Source organism: Phocoena phocoena, chromosome 15 (genome assembly GCF_963924675.1).
Source record: "Phocoena phocoena chromosome 15, mPhoPho1.1, whole genome shotgun sequence".
Classification (NCBI taxonomy): domain Eukaryota; kingdom Metazoa; phylum Chordata; class Mammalia; order Artiodactyla; family Phocoenidae; genus Phocoena; species Phocoena phocoena.
In genome coordinates, this window is record NC_089233.1 from 63,421,490 (window position 1) to 63,440,537 (window position 19,048).

The 19,048-nt window shown below is 46.6% G+C and overlaps 1 protein-coding gene across 1 annotated transcript; it reads left to right on the top strand.

Annotated features, from left to right (window-relative positions):
- Nucleotides 1-594: 594 nt before the first annotated feature.
- On the top strand, nucleotides 595-18,798 carry DYNLRB1 (dynein light chain roadblock-type 1). Its single transcript, XM_065892603.1, has 4 exons — nucleotides 595-647; nucleotides 8,466-8,541; nucleotides 14,612-14,779; nucleotides 18,435-18,798. The coding sequence occupies exons 1-4, from the start codon at nucleotides 645-647 to the stop codon at nucleotides 18,476-18,478; spliced, it is 291 nt and encodes a 96-aa protein (XP_065748675.1). The 5' UTR covers nucleotides 595-644; the 3' UTR covers nucleotides 18,479-18,798.
- The last annotated feature ends 250 nt before the right edge of the window (nucleotides 18,799-19,048 follow it).

Here is a 19,048-nt window from a genome sequence, read left to right on the forward strand (position 1 = left end):
ATAGGGCTCCAGGAAGAAGGTGAGAAAATGAGGGAGCACAGAAATGTGAGGTGGCTTTTCCAAGGGAACACCGGGTGGCCGAGAGCTCGGGGTTCAAAGGCTGCAGACTCCCAGGCTAGACCTGACCGCTTCTCTCAGAGCCTGCATGGAATATTCCCAAGGGAGTCGCTCTGGAGACCACAGGGACGCTTGACTCCAGCCCGAACTCCGGATTTTCCCGCGTTTTCGGAGCTTTTTGGCTTCGCGCCTCATTTTGCCTGAGAGGGGGTCTCAGCAGCCCCCGTCCTCGCCTTCAGAATCGCTCACCACCCTCCACCCAGAACCTGCAGATCCAGCTCAGCCCTCGGTTGAGAGTTGAAAGCCTCTTCCAACAACGCGAACCAGCGTCTTTTCGGCACAGTGGGAATTAGGAATTTTCCATAGCTTAAGTGCTCCTTTGCTGTTCATTTTCGGACGGCACAGGGCAAGTTCCCCTCGAGCCCTGGGGCAGCTAAGATCCACCTACCCTCCCGCCCAGCCGTCCCACGCTGGCTCCTGATAGGCTACCGAGGCTGTCCGCCTTGACAGGGAGCTGTGCGCAGGCGCAGAGAGGCAGCGGGACAGGGCTGAGGGTTGGCTACGCGGAGCTACCGGATCGGTCCGAGATGGTGAGTGTCTGCCGGCAGCTTGTGGCAGGCGGCCGGGAGGTGGCCGAGCACGACTTCCCAACACCCTGAGCCTGGCCTTCCATCCTCCGGGGGCGGCTCATAGCGCTGGACTGGGTATCCGCGGGGCTGGGCGGGGCCGGCGCCGAGTTGTCTGGAGGTCGGAACTGGGGCGGCGCGGGCCTCCAGACTAGACCGAGGGGACACCGGATCCCGCTGTCCCTAGACCGGAAGCAGTTGCTTGGGCCTCGGCGAAGGATTGACGGAGATGGGGAGGCAGGCCCGCAGGCCTCTGCCTCCTAGCATCCTGGGCCTTGTTGCGAGATAACAACAATAATGATTACACTTCCGGGAAGCTTAATTCGTGTCAGGCACTGCTAAGCGCTTTACCTACCCTGCCCTTCCTCCTCACCATAGCTGTGTGAAGTAGGTACGACCATTATCCTCCCTTTACATACTTGGAGTCTAAAGCCTGGTGAAGCTAAGTGCCTTGCCCCAGGAAATGGCGGAGGTGTATTTGAACCCTAGAAGCTCGACTGCTGCCTTTCTGTCCCTGTGGTTCTTTCGAGACGCTGGGACATGGTGCATGAGTCAGTAACCAGCGGGAGCCACCCTTGGGGTTCCTGCCTTCCTGGCTAGAACTGTGGGCTCTTTACGCCTTTACAGGTTTGTTTTCTTGTGTTTTTAATCCTCCAAACTTGTAAAAAACTTGAAAAGACCTTTTAAATGTTAAATCGTGTGAATGGTTTTCGGAAATCTTATTTAAGAATTTAAAGTCTATAAGAAAAATTGAAAAGGAATAAGAAACAGTGCCATGACCTGGAGGTGACGACTTATAATTAGGCATATTACTCCTATTAGTCATTTTCTCTTCAGTTTTTGCTTTATATAGTTTAGCTGTATACTTTGCTTTATATAGTTAGCTAGTTTATAGTATAGATGAAGTAACTTCATCTTTCACATCAATTTTTAAACTAAAAGAAATTTTTAACAAATAAATCTTACAGTAAAAAAAGTAATAATAATAATCTGAAAGGATCTAAGTGAGAAATAAATCTCCCACCCAGCCCTGACACCCAGCCTCAGTCTCCTTCAGAAACACTGTTAGTTTCTCTTATTAATATATCTATACAAGCATGTATATATGCCCCCTCTTTTTCTTACACAAATGGTAGCTTCCTGCAACCTGTACCATGCTGTTGTGTGTTGATATTCATAAAAGCACAACATATTTAGATGCACAGTTTAACAAATTGAAGCAGTACCAAAGTACGTAATGTAGAAAGTGTAGGTAGTCCCTATCTCACTTCCCTCTGGTAATGACTGTTGACAGTGAGTGTGTTTCCTTCCAGGTTTGTTTAGTGCATAAGCACATTTATATATAGCCTGTTTATTACATGAAACTGGAACATATGTATTTATACATATTAAGTTTACTTTAGGCTAATATGTGCAGATAATCTCATTCCGCAACCTACTCTGTTCACTAAAAGATATCAAATATTTTTCCATGTCGATAAATACAAATCTACTTCATTCTTTTAAAGGACTGTATTCATATTCTGTTGCAGTATATACATTTAGGTAGTTTACAGTTTTTCAATCCAGGCAATGCTGCAGTATTATTTTTGTCTTTTTTTTGCACTTATGTTAGTGTTATGTAGTAGTGGTACTTCTGGCATGCATATTTCAACATTTTGGTAGAAACTGACAAATTGCCCCTTAGGATGGTGAGGTGATATAAAAATCATCCATAATTAGCATCCAGTTTTACTCCATCACACAAGTATTTTCATCTTTGTACGTTCTCCTTCCTCTGTTCACATATGCTTATCTTTCAAGATGTACCTGCTAGTTTTTTGTTTGTTTGTTTTAATATAACTTTGTTGCTGCATTATCTTTGTAATGAATCATTTTTAGTAACTACCTAATAGTCAATGAAATATTTTTACCATAATTTGCCAAATCATTCCCCTGGTTTACATTTGGGTTGCTTCTAGTTCATTAACAGAGATAACACTGTGATGAATGTCTCTGAATGCATAGAGTTTGTTTTCTTTGTCTTTTTTTTTTAATTTATTAGTTTATTTCCTTAGGAGGAATTCTCAGGAAAAGAATTTCTGAGGCAAGGGGACCAGCACTTAAGGTTCTCGCAATAGTATTGTCCTGTAGCTTTCCCAAAAGGTCGTATTGCCTTCATACCAGTTTTGCCATAATACTGCCAGCATTCAAAAACATAATCATTCTGTGTGATATTTTGGAATTACTCCTTTGTTCTATTTGATGCAAATGTTTTTCCCTCCTTTTAATTCATTTTTGTTTTATAGCAATTAAAAATTTCATGCTTATTAGTCAAATTGGTCACAGTTCCTTTGTGAATCATTTGCTTCAGATGGTTATCCCTCCTATGCCAAACCAATGAATAATCTTGGAGTTTTACTGCTGCTTGTTTTTGTTGTTTGTTTTTTTTGTGTGTGTGTGTTTGTTTTGTCTGTCAGCAACACGCAGCTGGGAACTAGAGAACCCTTCTCTGATGCAGACACCCATGTTAATAGTAATAAAGAGTCCGGGTGCTGAGGATACCAGTTGGGCTGTTTCTAGGAGCAGGACAGGAATTTGGGGATGTGAGCCGACCCAGAATATCCACTCAGATATTTCTGGTACCAGTTGGCTAGCACTGCAGGGATGACAAACTTTAAAGACAAAGGTGGCATGACTTGGATGCCTAACTAGGACTCCTTTGCCATCTGCAGATGTCTCTGTTGCTGCTTGTGTCTTTTTGGCATCATTTGTTTTCTTTCTTGGCTCGTCAGGGCTGAACTTTAAGTTTGTTTTAAGCATTTTCTCCTGAAAGCAGGTGTGCAGTGCCTCCTCTAGACCTCATGACCCCCACTCACCCAGGCCTAGCCCCACGCTACTGGTTGGGGTCAGATTGGAGAAGCTATTTTCTAGTCTTCCAGGAAAAAATTTTTATTAAATTTGACTACATAAAAATTTTGAACTTCTGATTATTGAAAAAAATCATAAGGTTACATTTGAGAAGTGTAATTTATAATGATGGACAAAAGTCTAATATTTCTAACATAAGTTTTTGAAAATCAATAAGATATATGGAAAAATCAAGACTCAAAAAAGGAGAGATGCAAGCGAATTCCACTTTAACTTCACTGATAAGTTTTTTGTTTTTTATTTTTCTGACGAACCTCACTGATAATTCTTAAACATTAAAGAAAAGTTGGCTTTCTATTACTTGGGTTTTGCCTGTCAGATTAGCAAAGAATCAAAAACCTTGGCATTACTGGTTCTCTTTATTCCTTTGAACATGCCAGACTCCTTCCCACTTCACTGCCTTTGCTTTCATCCCATTGTGTGGAGTGCTTTTCTTTCTCATCATTTAGTTAAAGATTACATCTTCAGGTGTTCCTGACCACACTTGTCAAGTAGCATCCTCCTGTTCCCCCCGCCCCCCCACCCCCACCCCATCCCTGTACCCTGCAAGAATCTTGGTCATTTGTTTTTGAAGTTCTCTTCCATCAAAATGTGAACTCCCTGAGGACTGGGACCTCATCATTTGTGGTGAGTGGTATATTCAGCTCTTATCTTTTTTTTTAAATTAATTTATTTATTTGGGGCTGCATTTTGGGCTTTTCTCTAGTTGCAGTGAGCGGGGGCTACTCTCTGTTGCAGTGCGAGGGCTTCTCATTGCGGTGGCTTCTCTTGTTGCAGAGCACGGGCTCTAGGCACGTGGGCTTCAGTAGTTGTGGCACTCAGGCTCAGTAATGTGGCTCGTGGGCTCTAGAGTGCAGGCTCGGTAGTTGTGGCACACGGGCTTAATTGCTGCATGGCATGTGGGATCTTCCCAGACCAGGGATCAAACCCGTGTCCCCTGCCTTGGCAGGCGGATTCTTAACCACTTCACCACCAGGGAAGTCCCTCAGCTCTTCTCTTGACCTGCTGTGTGTTTTTGGGCAAAAACTCTTCTCCTTTTTGAACCTTGGTTTTTCTCATTGTAAAATGGAGATCATACTAACCATGGAAGGTTCAGATGAGATGTGTCTGAAAACATTCATCCTAATATCTGACCTGTAGCAGATTCTGAGTATATGTGTATGTCCTCCCTTTCTTGGTAAGTGTGTTTACTTTTTAAGCAGTCAGATCTCAGTAGTTGGTTCTCATTAAATTTAGGATCAGCTAAACCTTAGCTCCTTTTCACCCTGGGTACTGTACTTAAAAAGGTTGGTTTTTGTAAAACATGGTTATAGAAATGGTTTTTATTTGTTCCTTAAGTATCTATTGAGCCTATGCTGTACCAGGTACTGGGATTACAAAGTCTAGGTTCCTGCTCCCAGGGTGCCTTGGGTCTGGAGGAGGAGACAGATGCAAAACAGGCAGTTATACTCCATTGTGATAAGTGCAGTGGAGTCAGGGTGCGTGGGTACCTAGAAGAGGGGCAGGTGTCAGAGAAGGCCTCCCATAGGAGGCTCATGAACTGAGTCCAAAGAGTTGGGAGTTAGTTACATCAAGTGGTTGAGTGAAGGAGAGAAGGTTGCTGCTTTCAGAAGGAGCAGCACATGCCAGGCCCCGGGCTCAGGCAGGCTGTGCTTGCCCCCTGCAGTCCGTTCTCCACACAGCAGCCAGGGCCATCCTTTTGAAAGAGATCTTGTCACTGCTCACCTCAAAACCTGCTAGTGGCTCCTCACACCCTCCCCATTAAAAACCAAAGTCATTACTCTGGTCTATGAGGCCCCCTGAAATCTAGTCTGATCCTGGCTCCCTCCCTCATCTGGCTGCCTGCCACTCACTGCCCTCAGCCACACTGGCTCCTTTGCTTTTTTTCTGGAACACTCTCCCTAGAAATCTGCATGGTTAGCTCCCTCGTTTCCTTTCAGATCTCTACTCAACTATCACCTTAGTGAGGCCTTCTCTGACCACCTTGTTTAAAATTGCCATCATCCCCTGCATTCCAGATCCCCCATCCCTACTGTATTTGACATTTGTATTTTATTTATGTTTTTTTTAAATGTCTGATTCCCTCCCCCCACCCACCAATGTCAGCTTCATGAGAGCAGGGATTTTTGTCGTATTTTGTTCAATACAGCATCCCTAGGCCTAAAACAACATCTGGCACATAGAAGTTTCCCATATAGTTATTGAATGAATAGCAGTCTTATGAAATTTCATCTTTTTCATTTCAGCCTCACTTTCCAATCTCCAGGGGTAATTTGGACTTCGATTCTGGCATCTTTGGTTTTAGTTTGCCCCGTCCCCAGTTTTTCTTTTTTTTTTTTTGTGGTACGCAGGCCTCTCACTGTTGTGGCCTCTCCCGTTGCGGAGCACAGGCTCTGGACGCGCAGGCTCAGCGGCCATGGTTCATGGGCCTAGCCGCTCCGCGGCATGTGGGATCTTCCCAGACCGGGGCACAAATCCGTGTCCCCTGCATCGGCAGGCGGACTCTCAACCACTGCACCACCAGGGAAGCCCTGCCCCGTCCCCAGTTTGATTGCAGATTGTTTGAGCTGTCCTAAATTGCCATCCTACTTATTCCTACATATTCTTATTCTCATAATGTTGAGAATGTCAGAGCCCTGTTCCCAAATCAGAGATGTCTGATCGCTTGGATAGACAGAGAGATGGGTTAAAAAAATGGTTTTAAATAGAAACAATGGGGACTTCCCTGGTGGTCCAGTGGTAAAAAATCTGCCTACCAATGCAGAGGATGCGGGTTCGATCCCTGGTCGGGGAACTAAGATCCCACATGCCGCGGGGCAACTAAGCCCGTGTGCCACAGCTACTGGGTTCACGTGCCTCAAGGAGAGAGGCTGCATGCTGCAAGCTACAGAGCTCACACACCCTGGAGCCCACGAGCCACAACTGGAGAGAAGCCCGAGCACCGCCACGAAAGATCCTGTGTGCCACAACTGAGACCCAATGCAGCCAAATAAATAAACAAATAAATAGATATATATGTGGAATTATTATATAAAAAATAGAAACAATATAATAAAGAGGCTGTTTTAAAAAAAGAGAAAGAAACGAAAACCTAATCTATACTTCTCTGCTCTCAGTGTGACTTTTTATTTTTTTCCATAATCCTAGCCCTCTTCTTGTTTTCATATGTATGCAATCTCACAGCACTTTCTCTTTGTGGTGGTATAAATATTCTGATCCCCATTGTTAATGTATGTATTATATTCCTGTGAACGGACGTTCCAAAATTTCCTTGGCCTTTTCCCTAATTACTGGGCATTTTGAGCTCCTCCTGCTTTTTTGTTATTGCAGATGTCACTGCAGCAAACATCTTGCTGTGTTCTTTTAGTTCTTTTGGATTATTTCCTTAGGATGAATTTCCAGGAGGGTTACCAGGTCAGATTGAGTACTGTATAGTTTTGACCACTATCATGCTTTACCGCTCCTCTCCAGAATAGTGTGTAGTAGGAGCTCACTGAAAGTCTGCTGAATGAATTATGATCCCATACGTGTATAACCCACGGTATTATACTCTCACATCCACATAGCTAGCCCTGTCCTTTTACCAAGGCTCCAGATTATAGAGGCATTAGGCTCTCTGCCATTTTGTAGAAGGAACTTGTTTGCCCTTCCCTCTGGCATTTGAGAGTATTCACATGTCATTGGGGAGTGGGTGGCAGAGACTGGATTGTGAGGCTTGTGCCTACTAGAAAAACAATCTTTGTGCCATCTCCGTCCACTGTTTAGAAGCTCCTCCCCCTGGGCCAACTCATTAGCCCATGAGGGTGGGGGACCACTCTCTTGATGAACAGAGCCTCTGTTTCCAACATAGTCTGACTCTCGGCCTGTGAGGAGCTTCTGACTAGATTCTGGATGGGTACAGAAGGGATCTCCTGAGAACAAACACTTCAGGCCAGTCTCTGTCCACAGGAAGAGTTAGACCTAGTTCAGTTTAACAGCTATTTATTGAACCCCTACTCTGCAGACCATTATAGAGACTCCAAGTAAAGCAGCACCTAATGCATCCCCAGAGAGGTACATTCAAGGCTTCATGGAGGAGGTGATATCTTAGACGATCTAGAAGATTTTGCTGGATTTCAGCAGAGAAGAGGCCTTGTTCGGGTAAAAAGATGTGGAGACAGGGAGGTATGGACATGTAGGTGGAGAGTGGATGGAAGGGTAAAAGAGATGGGAATAATAATAGAGAAGGGCTTGCAAGGTGAGAGCCCAAAGTCTGTCCACCCTGTTTACAAATTCCATGTGCCAGAGTATCCCACCCAGACTAGCACCCGGAGATGCAGGGTTAATGAGCCCCTTCCTCAGCATTTGCTATGGCTGTGTGCCACGTGTCACCCTATCTCAGGTGCCAGCTTATTAGGTCACTGAGTCTATCCTCATGGGATCATTTTGCTTCCTTTGGAGTGTTTTCAGTTGTGCTCTTTGGGCCACAAATGATGATGTGTCTCCTTCCTGTTAGACACCTGTTTGGATTTTCTTTAATTATTGGAGTCCTCTGGTTTGTCCCCCAGCTGTACCAAATATGTGAGTCATGGTTGTATCTGTACTCCTGGGAATGGTATTTGAATTCTGCTCCCCAACAGCTGAGGGGCAAAGGGCCCCTGGTGGGCAAAGGGCCAGGAGCACAGCCCCACCCCATACTGGGAAGATGATGGTTTAGATGCTGGTGGTGGCCTAGAGACCATTCCAAATAGGCCTGGGGAGCTTTCAGGAAGTGCCACGTGCCTGGGTGTTACTTGTTTGTTGTTGGAATGTGTGATTCATCTGCCAGGGCTGTGAGGGAGTTGATCCAGCCTTCCTGACCCCTCCTAACCTTGGTCTTATTCTCTCTGGCAGGCAGAGGTGGAGGAGACACTGAAGCGACTTCAGAGCCAGAAGGGCGTGCAGGGAATCATCGTTGTGAACACAGAAGGTACACCCTCCTTCTGGCCATGACCTGAGTGCAGGCAGGCCCCCAGAAAATAGCCCAACACAGCATAACACTTGCTTTTTACTAAACCTCTCATTACCTGATCTATTTCTCACCCTTTTTTTTTTTAAACACCTCTAGTGTCCAAGCACTATTACTAGAATTCTAAATTTAAAAAAAGGAAAAATTCACTCTATCCCACTGCCCTGACACATCATACTTTTCAGTATGCCATACTTCTTCAGCCCTTGTCCTGGTGCATTTTCTCTTGGTCATAATTATAGTTGTTACTCTTTTGCATATGTTTTACTCATGAGTTTTTGTTTGGTTGGTTTTTTTTTGTTTTTTGTTTTGCTCCGTGGTTTATATAAGAAATATTTTTAACTGCCAGTACAATGTCTATTGACCATCCTACATTTATGCTGTTTCTACTTTTTTTTGCTAGATAATACTCTTGTCAACTTCTTTGGGCCTATAGTTTTCCCTCCTCTTCTGGGACATTATTTCAACAACTAGAAGAGTACAGATGCTAATTTTCTCATACTGCAGTAGACGTGGTGAGGAAGGGAACTAACATTATCACACAAGTATTCTGTGCCAGGCCATGGGCTGGTGCTTCACAAAACGTATTTTTTCACTTATCCCTTGAAGCAGCTCTGTTGTCTCCATTTTGCAGTGGAGAAGAGTGAGTCTAGAAATTTAATTGATTCACCTACCATTATAGAGCCAAGATTTCATCCCAAGTCTGTCTGAACACACTTGTGCTCTTTCTCCCACACTGTGCAGTGAAGGACCAGAGGGTGGCTGCTGGACCATGTCCCAGGCCATGTCCAGGGTCACCCAGCTGGGCTCCCCCGATTCTCAAATCCGGTGCATTCAGTCAGCTCTGCTTTGTTTGAGGCTCCTTGAGAGCCTCTGTGTGTATGCATTGTCATTCTGGGCCTTGTTTTGGAAAGGCAGAATTCTCAACAGTGCCTACTTAAATAGAGCAGAATGAAAGTCACCAAGGGTGACAAATTGAAGGTGGCATGTCCTCAGAATGTTGTTTTCCAAGTCGTCAGACCCTGGACAGCCCAGAGCCAGGCAGAGTGTGCTCCCCAGCTTTGTCAGACTCTAATTAAACCACGAGGTCTTTGCGTTCAAAGGAGGCAGCAGGTTGAGGAGCCCAGAGGACACTGGGAGGCAGGTCGGATCCATCACTGATCAACTGGGTGGCCTGAGGCTTCCCCTTCCTCTTCAGAACTTAGCTGCCTTAAATGGAGTGGTTGGTCCTTGCTACAGGGAGCTTCTTGCTCCAAGACCCAAAAGACTGTATGTCACTCAGAAAAAGACTCTCTTCTGGGACTGGACATTTTTGACCCCAGATGGGGAGGAAACAGCCCTAGGGGCCGACTCCCCAGCTGGGACCCCTAAGCTTCCAGTAGTATTCCAAACCACAAGCCTTCATTCTTGCCTTAAAACTGCCCCAAAAGTTGAGCTATTTCATTTGGAAAATATAGCCCCAACTGCTTACCACCTTTTGGATACTAATGATGAGGACTTATTTTTTGTATACTAATGTGGCAGTATGGCACAGTGGCTAAGAGTATGGAATGTGGAACCAGACTGCCTGGGTTTGAATCCTGACCCTACTTACTTATCAACTGTATGATCTTAACAAGTCACTTAACCCCTCTGTTCCAGTTTCCTCATCTGTAAAATGTGGACAGTCATACTACTTTCTTCTAAGGGAAGCATTTAGAATGGTGCCTGATGTATAGTAAATGCCATATGAATGTTAAAAATTATTGTGTGTGTGTGTGTGTGTGTGTGTGTTTGTGTGTGTGTGTGTGTGTTTATTTATTTATTTATTGGCCATGCCGCGTGGCATGTGGGATCTTAGTTCCCCAACCAGGGATCGAACCCATGTCCCCTGCAATGGAAGCACAAAGCCTTAACCACGGGACTGCCAGGGAAGTTCCTGTGTTTATTTTTAATTTATGTTCCATTCACGGAGCTCCCACTTCAGTCTCTCATTTACATTTCACACAGTGACCCTGCAAAGCAGGGACATTTGCCCGTTTTTCAGATGAGAAACTGGAAGCTGAGAGCGGTGAGGTAACCTGCCCGAGATCACCCAGCCATAGATGGAGGTGGTCAGAACTCACTGCTCTGTGGGGCCCTTAAGCCCTCTGAAGACTTCTGTTAGAGATGATCAGTTAAGGATGATTGTATTAGGGACCTTTATTACCCCTCTCAGGCTTTCCTACCCCCATGATTCAGCTCAGCTGCCTCTTCCTGCAGGATGCCTTCCTTGACCATCCCAGCCCAGAGGGATTGCTTCCCACCCCTAAAATCATGACATGCTCTTGTCCCAGTCACTTAGCAACCACCTGCCACTGCCTGTTGACGTCTCAGCCTTGGCCAAATTTAAATGGTGTTTCATAATAAAAGTGTGAGTTTAAGCAGACTTAACCAAGAATGTAAGGAACAGGGCTTCCCTGGTGGTGCAGTGGTTAAGAATCCACCTGCCAATGCAGGGGACACGGGTTCGAGCCCTGGTCCAGGAAGATCCCACATGCTGTGGAGCAACTAAGCCCATGCATCATAACTACTGAGCCCACGAGCCACAACTACTGAAGCCCATGTGCCGCAACTACTGAAGCCCGCGTGCCGCAACTACTGAAGCCCGTGTGCCGCAACTACTGAAGCCCGCGTGCCGCAACTACTGAAGCCCGCACGCCTAGAGCCCGTGCCCCACAAGAGAAGCCACCGCAATGAGAAGACTGCGCACCACAACGAAGAGTAGCCCCCGCTCACCGCAGCTAGAGAAAGCCCGCGTGCAGCAGTGAAGACCCAGCGCAGCCAAAAATAAAATAAATAAATAAATTTATTTTTAAAAAAGAAAGAAGAATGTAAGGAACATTCTATTTGTACCTCTCCAGACCCCCTGCCATCTTCTGCTGCTACCCACACAGGGCAAAATAAAAGACTCAAATATGTAAACTCTCTGAGGGCAGGGATTTATCTCTTGTATTCACTACTGTGTCCCCAGCACCTGCAACAATGCTGACACAAAGTTGGTGCTTAATAAACATCTGTTAAATTTTGTTAATGTTTTTTAATTGTTGATTGATAGAGGTGGGTTTGGTGAGAGGACCTGGCTATACAACCTGACAGATCTGAGCCCCAGATTAGAAATCATGCCTTCGAGGTGACCAGCCACTTCTGTGGGCTGCATAGTGCCCATTTGTGAGGGCAAAGGCCTAGAATAGGCAGCCTAGTCATTAGGCTGTCTGTGAGGTGTTCCCCAGCTCTGGCATCCTGTGAATCTGGAATTATCTCGTCCTTGTTTGAAATTATCCCCAGTTTTGGTCCCTGCCCTCCATCCCCACCCTGCCAGCTCCATGTTTTCTTTTGTTTTTAAAGTGAGCCAACAAGAAGTTTCTTTTCTCCTTTACACAGTGTCTCACTTGGCAGAAATGTGATCACATTCATGACAGTATTTGGGGGTTTTGGGGTATTTGTTTATTTTAAATATTTATTGATTCAGCTGCACTGGGTCTTCGTTGCGCCATGCTTGATCTTTGTTGCCACGTGTGGGATCTTTATTTGCAGCGTGCAAACTCGTAGTTGCTGCATGTGGGATCTAGTTCCCTGACCAGAGATCAAACACCGGCCCCCTGCATTGGGAGCACGGAGTCTTAGCCACTGGACCACCAGGGAGGTCCCATGACAGTATTTGAACTACTAGAAGTACACCTGTGTCTACTCATTTATCAACAGCCATAAATGCTTAATGCAGTCTCTCTAAAGACACTGGTGAGCACAGCAGACCTGGTTCTGGCCCCCAGGGAGCTTAAAGTCTGCTGGGGGGGCAAACATAATGATCACTTCCATAAAGGTGTGATACCAAACTCGAGTTAACTGCTCTGAAGTACAGTTGCATGGTGCTGGGACTGTAGAATGAGGGCACTGACCACATCTGGGGGTGGATGGAGACATGAGCGACAGTGGGAGTCAGGAGAGAATAGGGGAGGGAAAGAAAGTTCGAGGCAGAGGGACGTGAGAGAAGGTGGCCTTGTGGTATGTAAAAGAGAAGGTCAAGAAGTTTGATACCCAAACTTTGCCAGGCCTCGAGACTGGCCCCTCAAGTTTCCTGGGGGATGGGATTTACTGTGTGGGTGATGTTGATAATAAATCAACACTTATTACATGCATACTGTTGCTAAATATTCTCAAATGAATTAACCCATATTTAATCCTCACAGCAGCACTTTGAAGCACAGATGAGGAAATGGAGGCTCAGAGAGGTTAAATCACTTGTGTAAGGCCATAGCCACAAAGGGGCAGAGCTGGGGTATAAGCCCAGGTCCTCAGATTTCAGAGTTCCTGCTCAGTCCTCTCCTCAGCTGCTTATACTGCCAACCTCAGGAGGGTTCCACTATTGAATGAGGCCTTGTGGGGCCCTGGTGGGTACATTGTTGCCATCCAGGACCCAACAGCGGCCCTGGTGACCTGGTCATCTTGTCCCTTAAAGACAAGTGATCACTACAACCTGTTCTCATAACTCCACTTGGCTGAAACCAGCTTCTGTGACTCAGCTGCTTCTCCTGCTACCATGCCCTCTTCTGCCCACTCTCATGTTCCTCTACCCTAGTAAGACAAGGTTGGATCAGTTTCTTGCCACTCATGGGTAGGCCTGAGGGTGACTGTCTTTGGCTGATCCCTCAGCTGGTCTGTTATGGGCCAGATAGCAGGGTCCTGGACCCCAAATCCAGCCACTTATGTGTGGGGAGCCACTTGGGCCACATTTGTCACAAGGGCCTGTCAGCTGTGGGCACTCAGGGCCTCATTGATGGAGCCTTCTGCTGACATGTTACAGTGATTCACAGGCACCTTATGCCCCAATCGTGGCCTGAGGTGGCTCAAGCTGAGCCCTCTTCCTCACCTCCATGACAATAGGCACTGTCCAGTGAGGGAGGTCCATTTAATAGTTCATCACAAGGAAGCAGTCCTCAAAACAGAAAAGGCTTGATGCAGGACGTTGTTCACTGCACAGTAATTAAGTAAAAAATCCAGCCTTAGTACCCAGCAACAGGGGAATGATTAACCCCGTGGAATGGCCATTTGTGGGCTCCCTGAAAGCAGTAGCAATGCTGTTTACAAGGGTGTTTGCAGACAGAGAAACAGGCTTTAAATTGGGGGCGCAGCCATGTGTATAGACAGTGTGTTTATAACTGGGCTGGGCTTCCCTGGTGGCACTGTGGTTAAGAATCTGCCTCCCAATGCAGGGGACACGGGTTCGAGCCCTGGTCCGGGAAGATCCCACATGCCATGGACCATCTAAGCCCGTGCACCACTACTGAGCCTGCGCGCTAGAACCCACGAGCCACAACTACTGAAGCCCATGTGCCTAGAGCCCGTGCTCTGCAACAAGAGAAGCACCTCAATGAGAAGCCCACGCACCGCAATGAAGAGTAGCCCCCGCTCGCTGCAACTATACCACGCGCAGCAACGAAGACCCAATGCAGCCAAAAATAAAAATAAATTAAAAATAAATAAATTAAAAAAAATAATAATAATAACCATCACACCAGTGATGGTTCTATCTTGACACGGGCTGACCTTTCTTCTTCTATCTACTTTTTAGTATTTACAGATTTGTAGGAGGTATTCTCCTTGTTTCTGTTCTAAGTGTTATGAATGATAGTCTCTCCTTCTTTTGCTGGAATCGAGCCAGTATGATGTGGCCCTGTGAAAGGAGCCTGGGAGTCGAGCCAACAGGCCTGCATTTGAATCCTGACCCCACTGCTTCTCTTTACCTGCTGTGTGACCACAGGCAGGCCACCTCACCACTCAGAGTTTCTGTTGCCTCATTGGCAAGTAAAGATGGTGACGCCGCCCTTAGAGTAGTTCTGGGGACTGGTGTTGACATACTTCAAGTGCTCAACACTTGCCTGTCAAGCTTTTAGTAAATAGTGGGCCTTGACTGTTAACTGCCAGTCTAGACTAGAATTACGGGTGTGGGGCTAAGAGCTGGGCAGAAAGGGACCCCAATGTTCTGCTCAGTCTCTGTCTTCTCTCCCCTCAGGCATTCCCATCAAGAGCACCATGGACAATCCCACCACCACACAGTACGCCAACCTCATGCACAACTTCATCTTGAAGGCCCGGAGCACCGTGCGTGAAATTGACCCCCAGAATGACCTCACCTTCCTTCGAATTCGCTCCAAGAAAAATGAAATTATGGTTGCACCAGGTAAGGGGTCTTCCACATCCCCACTTAGGAGCAGACCCTCACAGTGCATGCTCTGTAGCTATCAGGACAGCTTAGCACATGGGTGTCTCCATAGGTTCCACAGAAAGGCCTGAAGAGCAGAAGGTACAGATTTGATTGCCTTACCACCTGGCCTGTCTCCAGCTGGCGTCCCCAACAAGTACTCATTCACAGTGACTCTAGGCCAGACCCCGTCCTGGGTTCTAGGCCACAGCGGGGAATTATGTTCTCATGGGGGAGAGAGACATATAAGCATATCACAGTGTAATCCTCACCTTGATGTGGGGGAATTCAAGGAGCACTTGGGAACATAGAGGAGGGTGTGATTAGGGCTGCTTGTGGCTGCTTGTGGCGGTCAGCAAAGGCTTCCCAGAGGAGGGAGCACTTGAGCTGAGTCTTGAGGGCACAGGTGAAGAGTAAGCAAGCAGGGTGGGGCTTGGGGGTGCCGGGGGTGAGAAAGCTACGCTTGAAGAAAAAGGAATTCAGTGCTTCTAAACCAAAGTGTGAGGCAAAAACACCATGCGCTATTTTATCCTTGAAAAAATGTTAATTTGCCCACTTCCAAACGATAGTCCTATTTCTCTGGACCCCATGCAGACAGCCCTTCCTCCAGCACTGGAAGAGATTGCTGATTTTGTTTCACATGAAGTGCTTGGCTTGCACTTGGGGACTGTGTGGTGCAAACAATACCTGTCTTAGGTGTTAGGATCATTCTCAGGATGATGAGATGCTTACCGTGGGAGGAACCCATAAAGACTAGGACCACAGGAGGGGACAGCAGGGCCACCTGCCCTGCCCTGCCTCACCTCACTCACATGCACAGCCTGGAGTGGTAGATCCTCCAGGACTGTTTTTGCAGTTACTTCTCCCCCTCCATCTCAATTTTGGCTGAGCCCGGTGGTTGCGTGTGCCTGAGCTAAATGTGCACATGGTGATGGAGGCGGCAGCAGTGCAGCTTGTCTAGGGCGCCAGGATATGTGTAGGAAGGAGTGTGAGGTGATACGTTTCATCCAGTTTAGAAGGGGCCTCAAACACCAAACTCAGCTGCATGGACTTGACCCTGTGAGCAGAGGTTTTTTTAAGGCAGGAGGTGATAGGATTGTGATTGGGGGCCTGGATGAAAGAGGGCAGTGGGGAGGCTGGGACATTGACTGCCCCTGGGCTTTGCAACACAGGTGCCGAGGAGGCTGGCTGCAGAATTCTGAGGTATTTGATGGCGGTCAACCACTCCTTGCAGCAGAGCAATATTGGTTCTGTTCCCAGGCCTGTTCGGGTCCAGTTGAGCTGCTTGGAAGGATGTGAAGGAGAGACCCATAGAGCCAGTCACAGGGGCCCACAGTCTCCTGGGGACACTCCCTGGAGGGGTGGGGACAGAGCAGGTCAGTCACAAATAAGAACCTAGGATAACTTCAGAGTCATTTATTCCAAAAACATACATACACTGTTTATCAATTTAATCACTGTCTAATGCATCTCCGACCAATGATAAGGTCTCTGATTCTGTCAGCAAAAATACACTGCAGCAGGCACAGCATCTGTTTTCCCGGCTTCACCTCTTACGAGCATGACCTGTAGCAAGTCACAGAACACCTCCGAACCTCTGTTTCCACATCTGTAAAGTGTCTAGTAGGGGCCATTACTGCTCTGGTATTCTGAGATGCCTCATCTGGTTGAGTATGTTGGCACGAGTTTGGGCAGAAAGACTTGGAATCAGATTTGAACTCGCATCCCTCCCAAGACTTCATGCCGTGTGATTACAGACAAACCTCCACTCCCCTAGAAATTAGGCTACCAACCCTCCAAATCAGAGCAGACCTTGTGCCCCACCTGGAAGCTCACAATGTGAAGCAAGGACAGATTATGTGGTCTCCAAGTCGACAGACTCTCGGTGGACAGCATCTCTTGGCTTAAAGCTTCCAGGAATGTCTGCTCTGGAACAGCTGAGTTAACACAGTGTAATCAAGCTTTAACACACTGCTTTCCACAGAGCACTGGGAGTGCTATTATTGAATGTAGAGCTTGATTATTCGGAAGAAAAGACACTGGTATTGCTAATAGTATCTGTTTTTATCAGTTTTATCGGTGGCTTGTTAATTATTTCTATTTTTATTAGTGATTTTTCACTTACGCAGATTGCTTAGCCATGAAACTTAAGTCTTATAATATCTGTTCCTTCCCAGATGTCCGTTGTCATGGGAAGAAGCAACCTTCAGGCTTGAATCTGAACAGACACAAAGCAGACATGGCCAAGGTCCTGCCATTTTTCACATGTTCAGCAGGGGGGTAGACCAGAGGCATTCAGCATCTGAGTCAAACCCAGCTACCCCACCTGGCATGTTTACCTTGGCTTGGGCAAGTCATTTAATTCTCTGAGCCTTAGTGTTCTCATTAGTAAAAATGAGAAAACACTGGGCCCTGCCTCATAGAGTGATTCAAGGATTCATTGAGGTGCTGTATGAGAAGTGATTGACCCAGAGCCAGCACGTGGAAGCCTTCGTGAATGTTTGCAGTTTGATTATTAAGTGGGCAAAGCTGAAACACCCCGCTTCTCCCACTTCCTCTTTTATAAAGTAAGAGGCAGTCAGGCTCACCCCAGAGGACTTGGACTTGCTATGATTTCATGATAGACATTCCTTCTGACTGGCTGGATCCCCAGAGCTGAAATTCAGGTAGCTTTGGACCCCTTTGACCTGGTGCCTTTGAAATTTTCTACTCCAGGAGGCTCTGGAAGGCTAGCAACTGAACTTATGACAGAACTGACATTAACCCAAGACCAGCGGGGTTGAGGTTAGAATTCTATCTTTGATACTAACTGGCTGGGTAACCTTAAACTAGTGGTTCTTCGTGCAGCATCAGCATCACCTGGGAACTTGTTAAAAATGCAAATTATCTGGCTCCACCCCAGACCCACTGAGTCCAAAGCCTTGGGGGTGGGACCAGTAGTGTTGTTTTAAACAGCCTTCCGAGTGATTCCGACACCCTGTAGTTTGAGAACCACTGCTGTAGGAAACCTTGAACCTGAGTTTCCCTACCCCAAAAAACGTGATAATCCTACCTCCCTGTTGGTACTGGGAAGATTAGAAATGAGGATGCGGGGACTTCCCTGGTGGTCCACTGGTTAAAAATCCTCCTTCCAATTCAGGGGACGCGGGTTCGAACCCTGGTCAGGGAACTAAGATCCCACATGCCGCAGGGCAGCTAAGCCCACGCACCACAACTACTGAGTCCACATGCCTCAACAAGAGAAAAACGCGTATGCCACAACTAGAGAGAAGCCCACACGCCACAAGGAAAGATCCTGCACGCCTCAACAAAGATCCCTCATGCCACAACTAAGACCTGATGCAGCCAAATAAAAAAAAAAGAAAGAAATGAGGATGCGCTGCTGAGCACCACCCCCGGGTAGGCTGAGGCCCACTTCGTGGCAGCCACATGTGCAGAAGCCCCCACAGGAAATTTGCAAGTTTATCTTCTGTTTCCCCAGCAATTGGAAGCAGCCTGAGTATTGATGCTTTTTATCCCTCTCTGCCCCACCACCACTTTACAGTTGGTGTTTTAATGATTTATTGGCTTTGTGGTGTGTTTTTCTCCCATTTTACATTTAGTGATTTGTTTTTTCATTTTTCCTCTTTTGCAGATAAAGACTATTTCCTGATTGTGATTCAGAATCCAACCGAATAAGCCGCTCTCTTGGCTCCCTGCGTCATTCCTTAATTTAATGCCCCCTCAAGAATAATAGCATTAATCATGTCAACTGACTGGCATATGGAAGTCACCTTAGAGCCCTCTCAGACCAATCTGGCTGCAGCTCCACCTACCCCACCAAAGTCATCTCTCTGCTGGCCAGTCGCACCTGATTTTCCAGGAGGAAAATCCCATCCAGGTTTATGGAGCAAGAGATTGTGAGAAGCCCACACACCCTGTTTCCTTCTGACTTTGAGTTCACTTTGTTGCCCTTGGAAAAGGCTGTTTTTCTTTAACTAAAAATAACCAAACCGCTTTCCCTGCTGTGTGTCTTTAAACACTAGGTTGAAAAGGCCTCCCTTCCTGTGTAATCACGTGGTCTGAAGGCTGAGCCCGGTGCCCCCGTGGTGGATTGTGCTCCATACTGCACCTGTGGCCACACTTTCTGTGCTGGACCTGTTTTATGACTGGTGTCCTGGTTTCTGGGCCTCTTGTCCCTAGCCACCCCTTTTATCATTTCTCACCCCCACCAATGTTTTGAAAGGTTTTTTTTGACTACACTTAACT

Bases quoted from the DNA above. Each gene is read 5' to 3' on its own strand.
- DYNLRB1 (XM_065892603.1), top strand. The intron at 8,542-14,611 runs GTACACCCTCCT...CTCTCCCCTCAG, and splicing joins CATCGTTGTGAACACAGAAG to GCATTCCCATCAAGAGCACC. The intron at 14,780-18,434 runs GTAAGGGGTCTT...CCTCTTTTGCAG, and splicing joins TGAAATTATGGTTGCACCAG to ATAAAGACTATTTCCTGATT.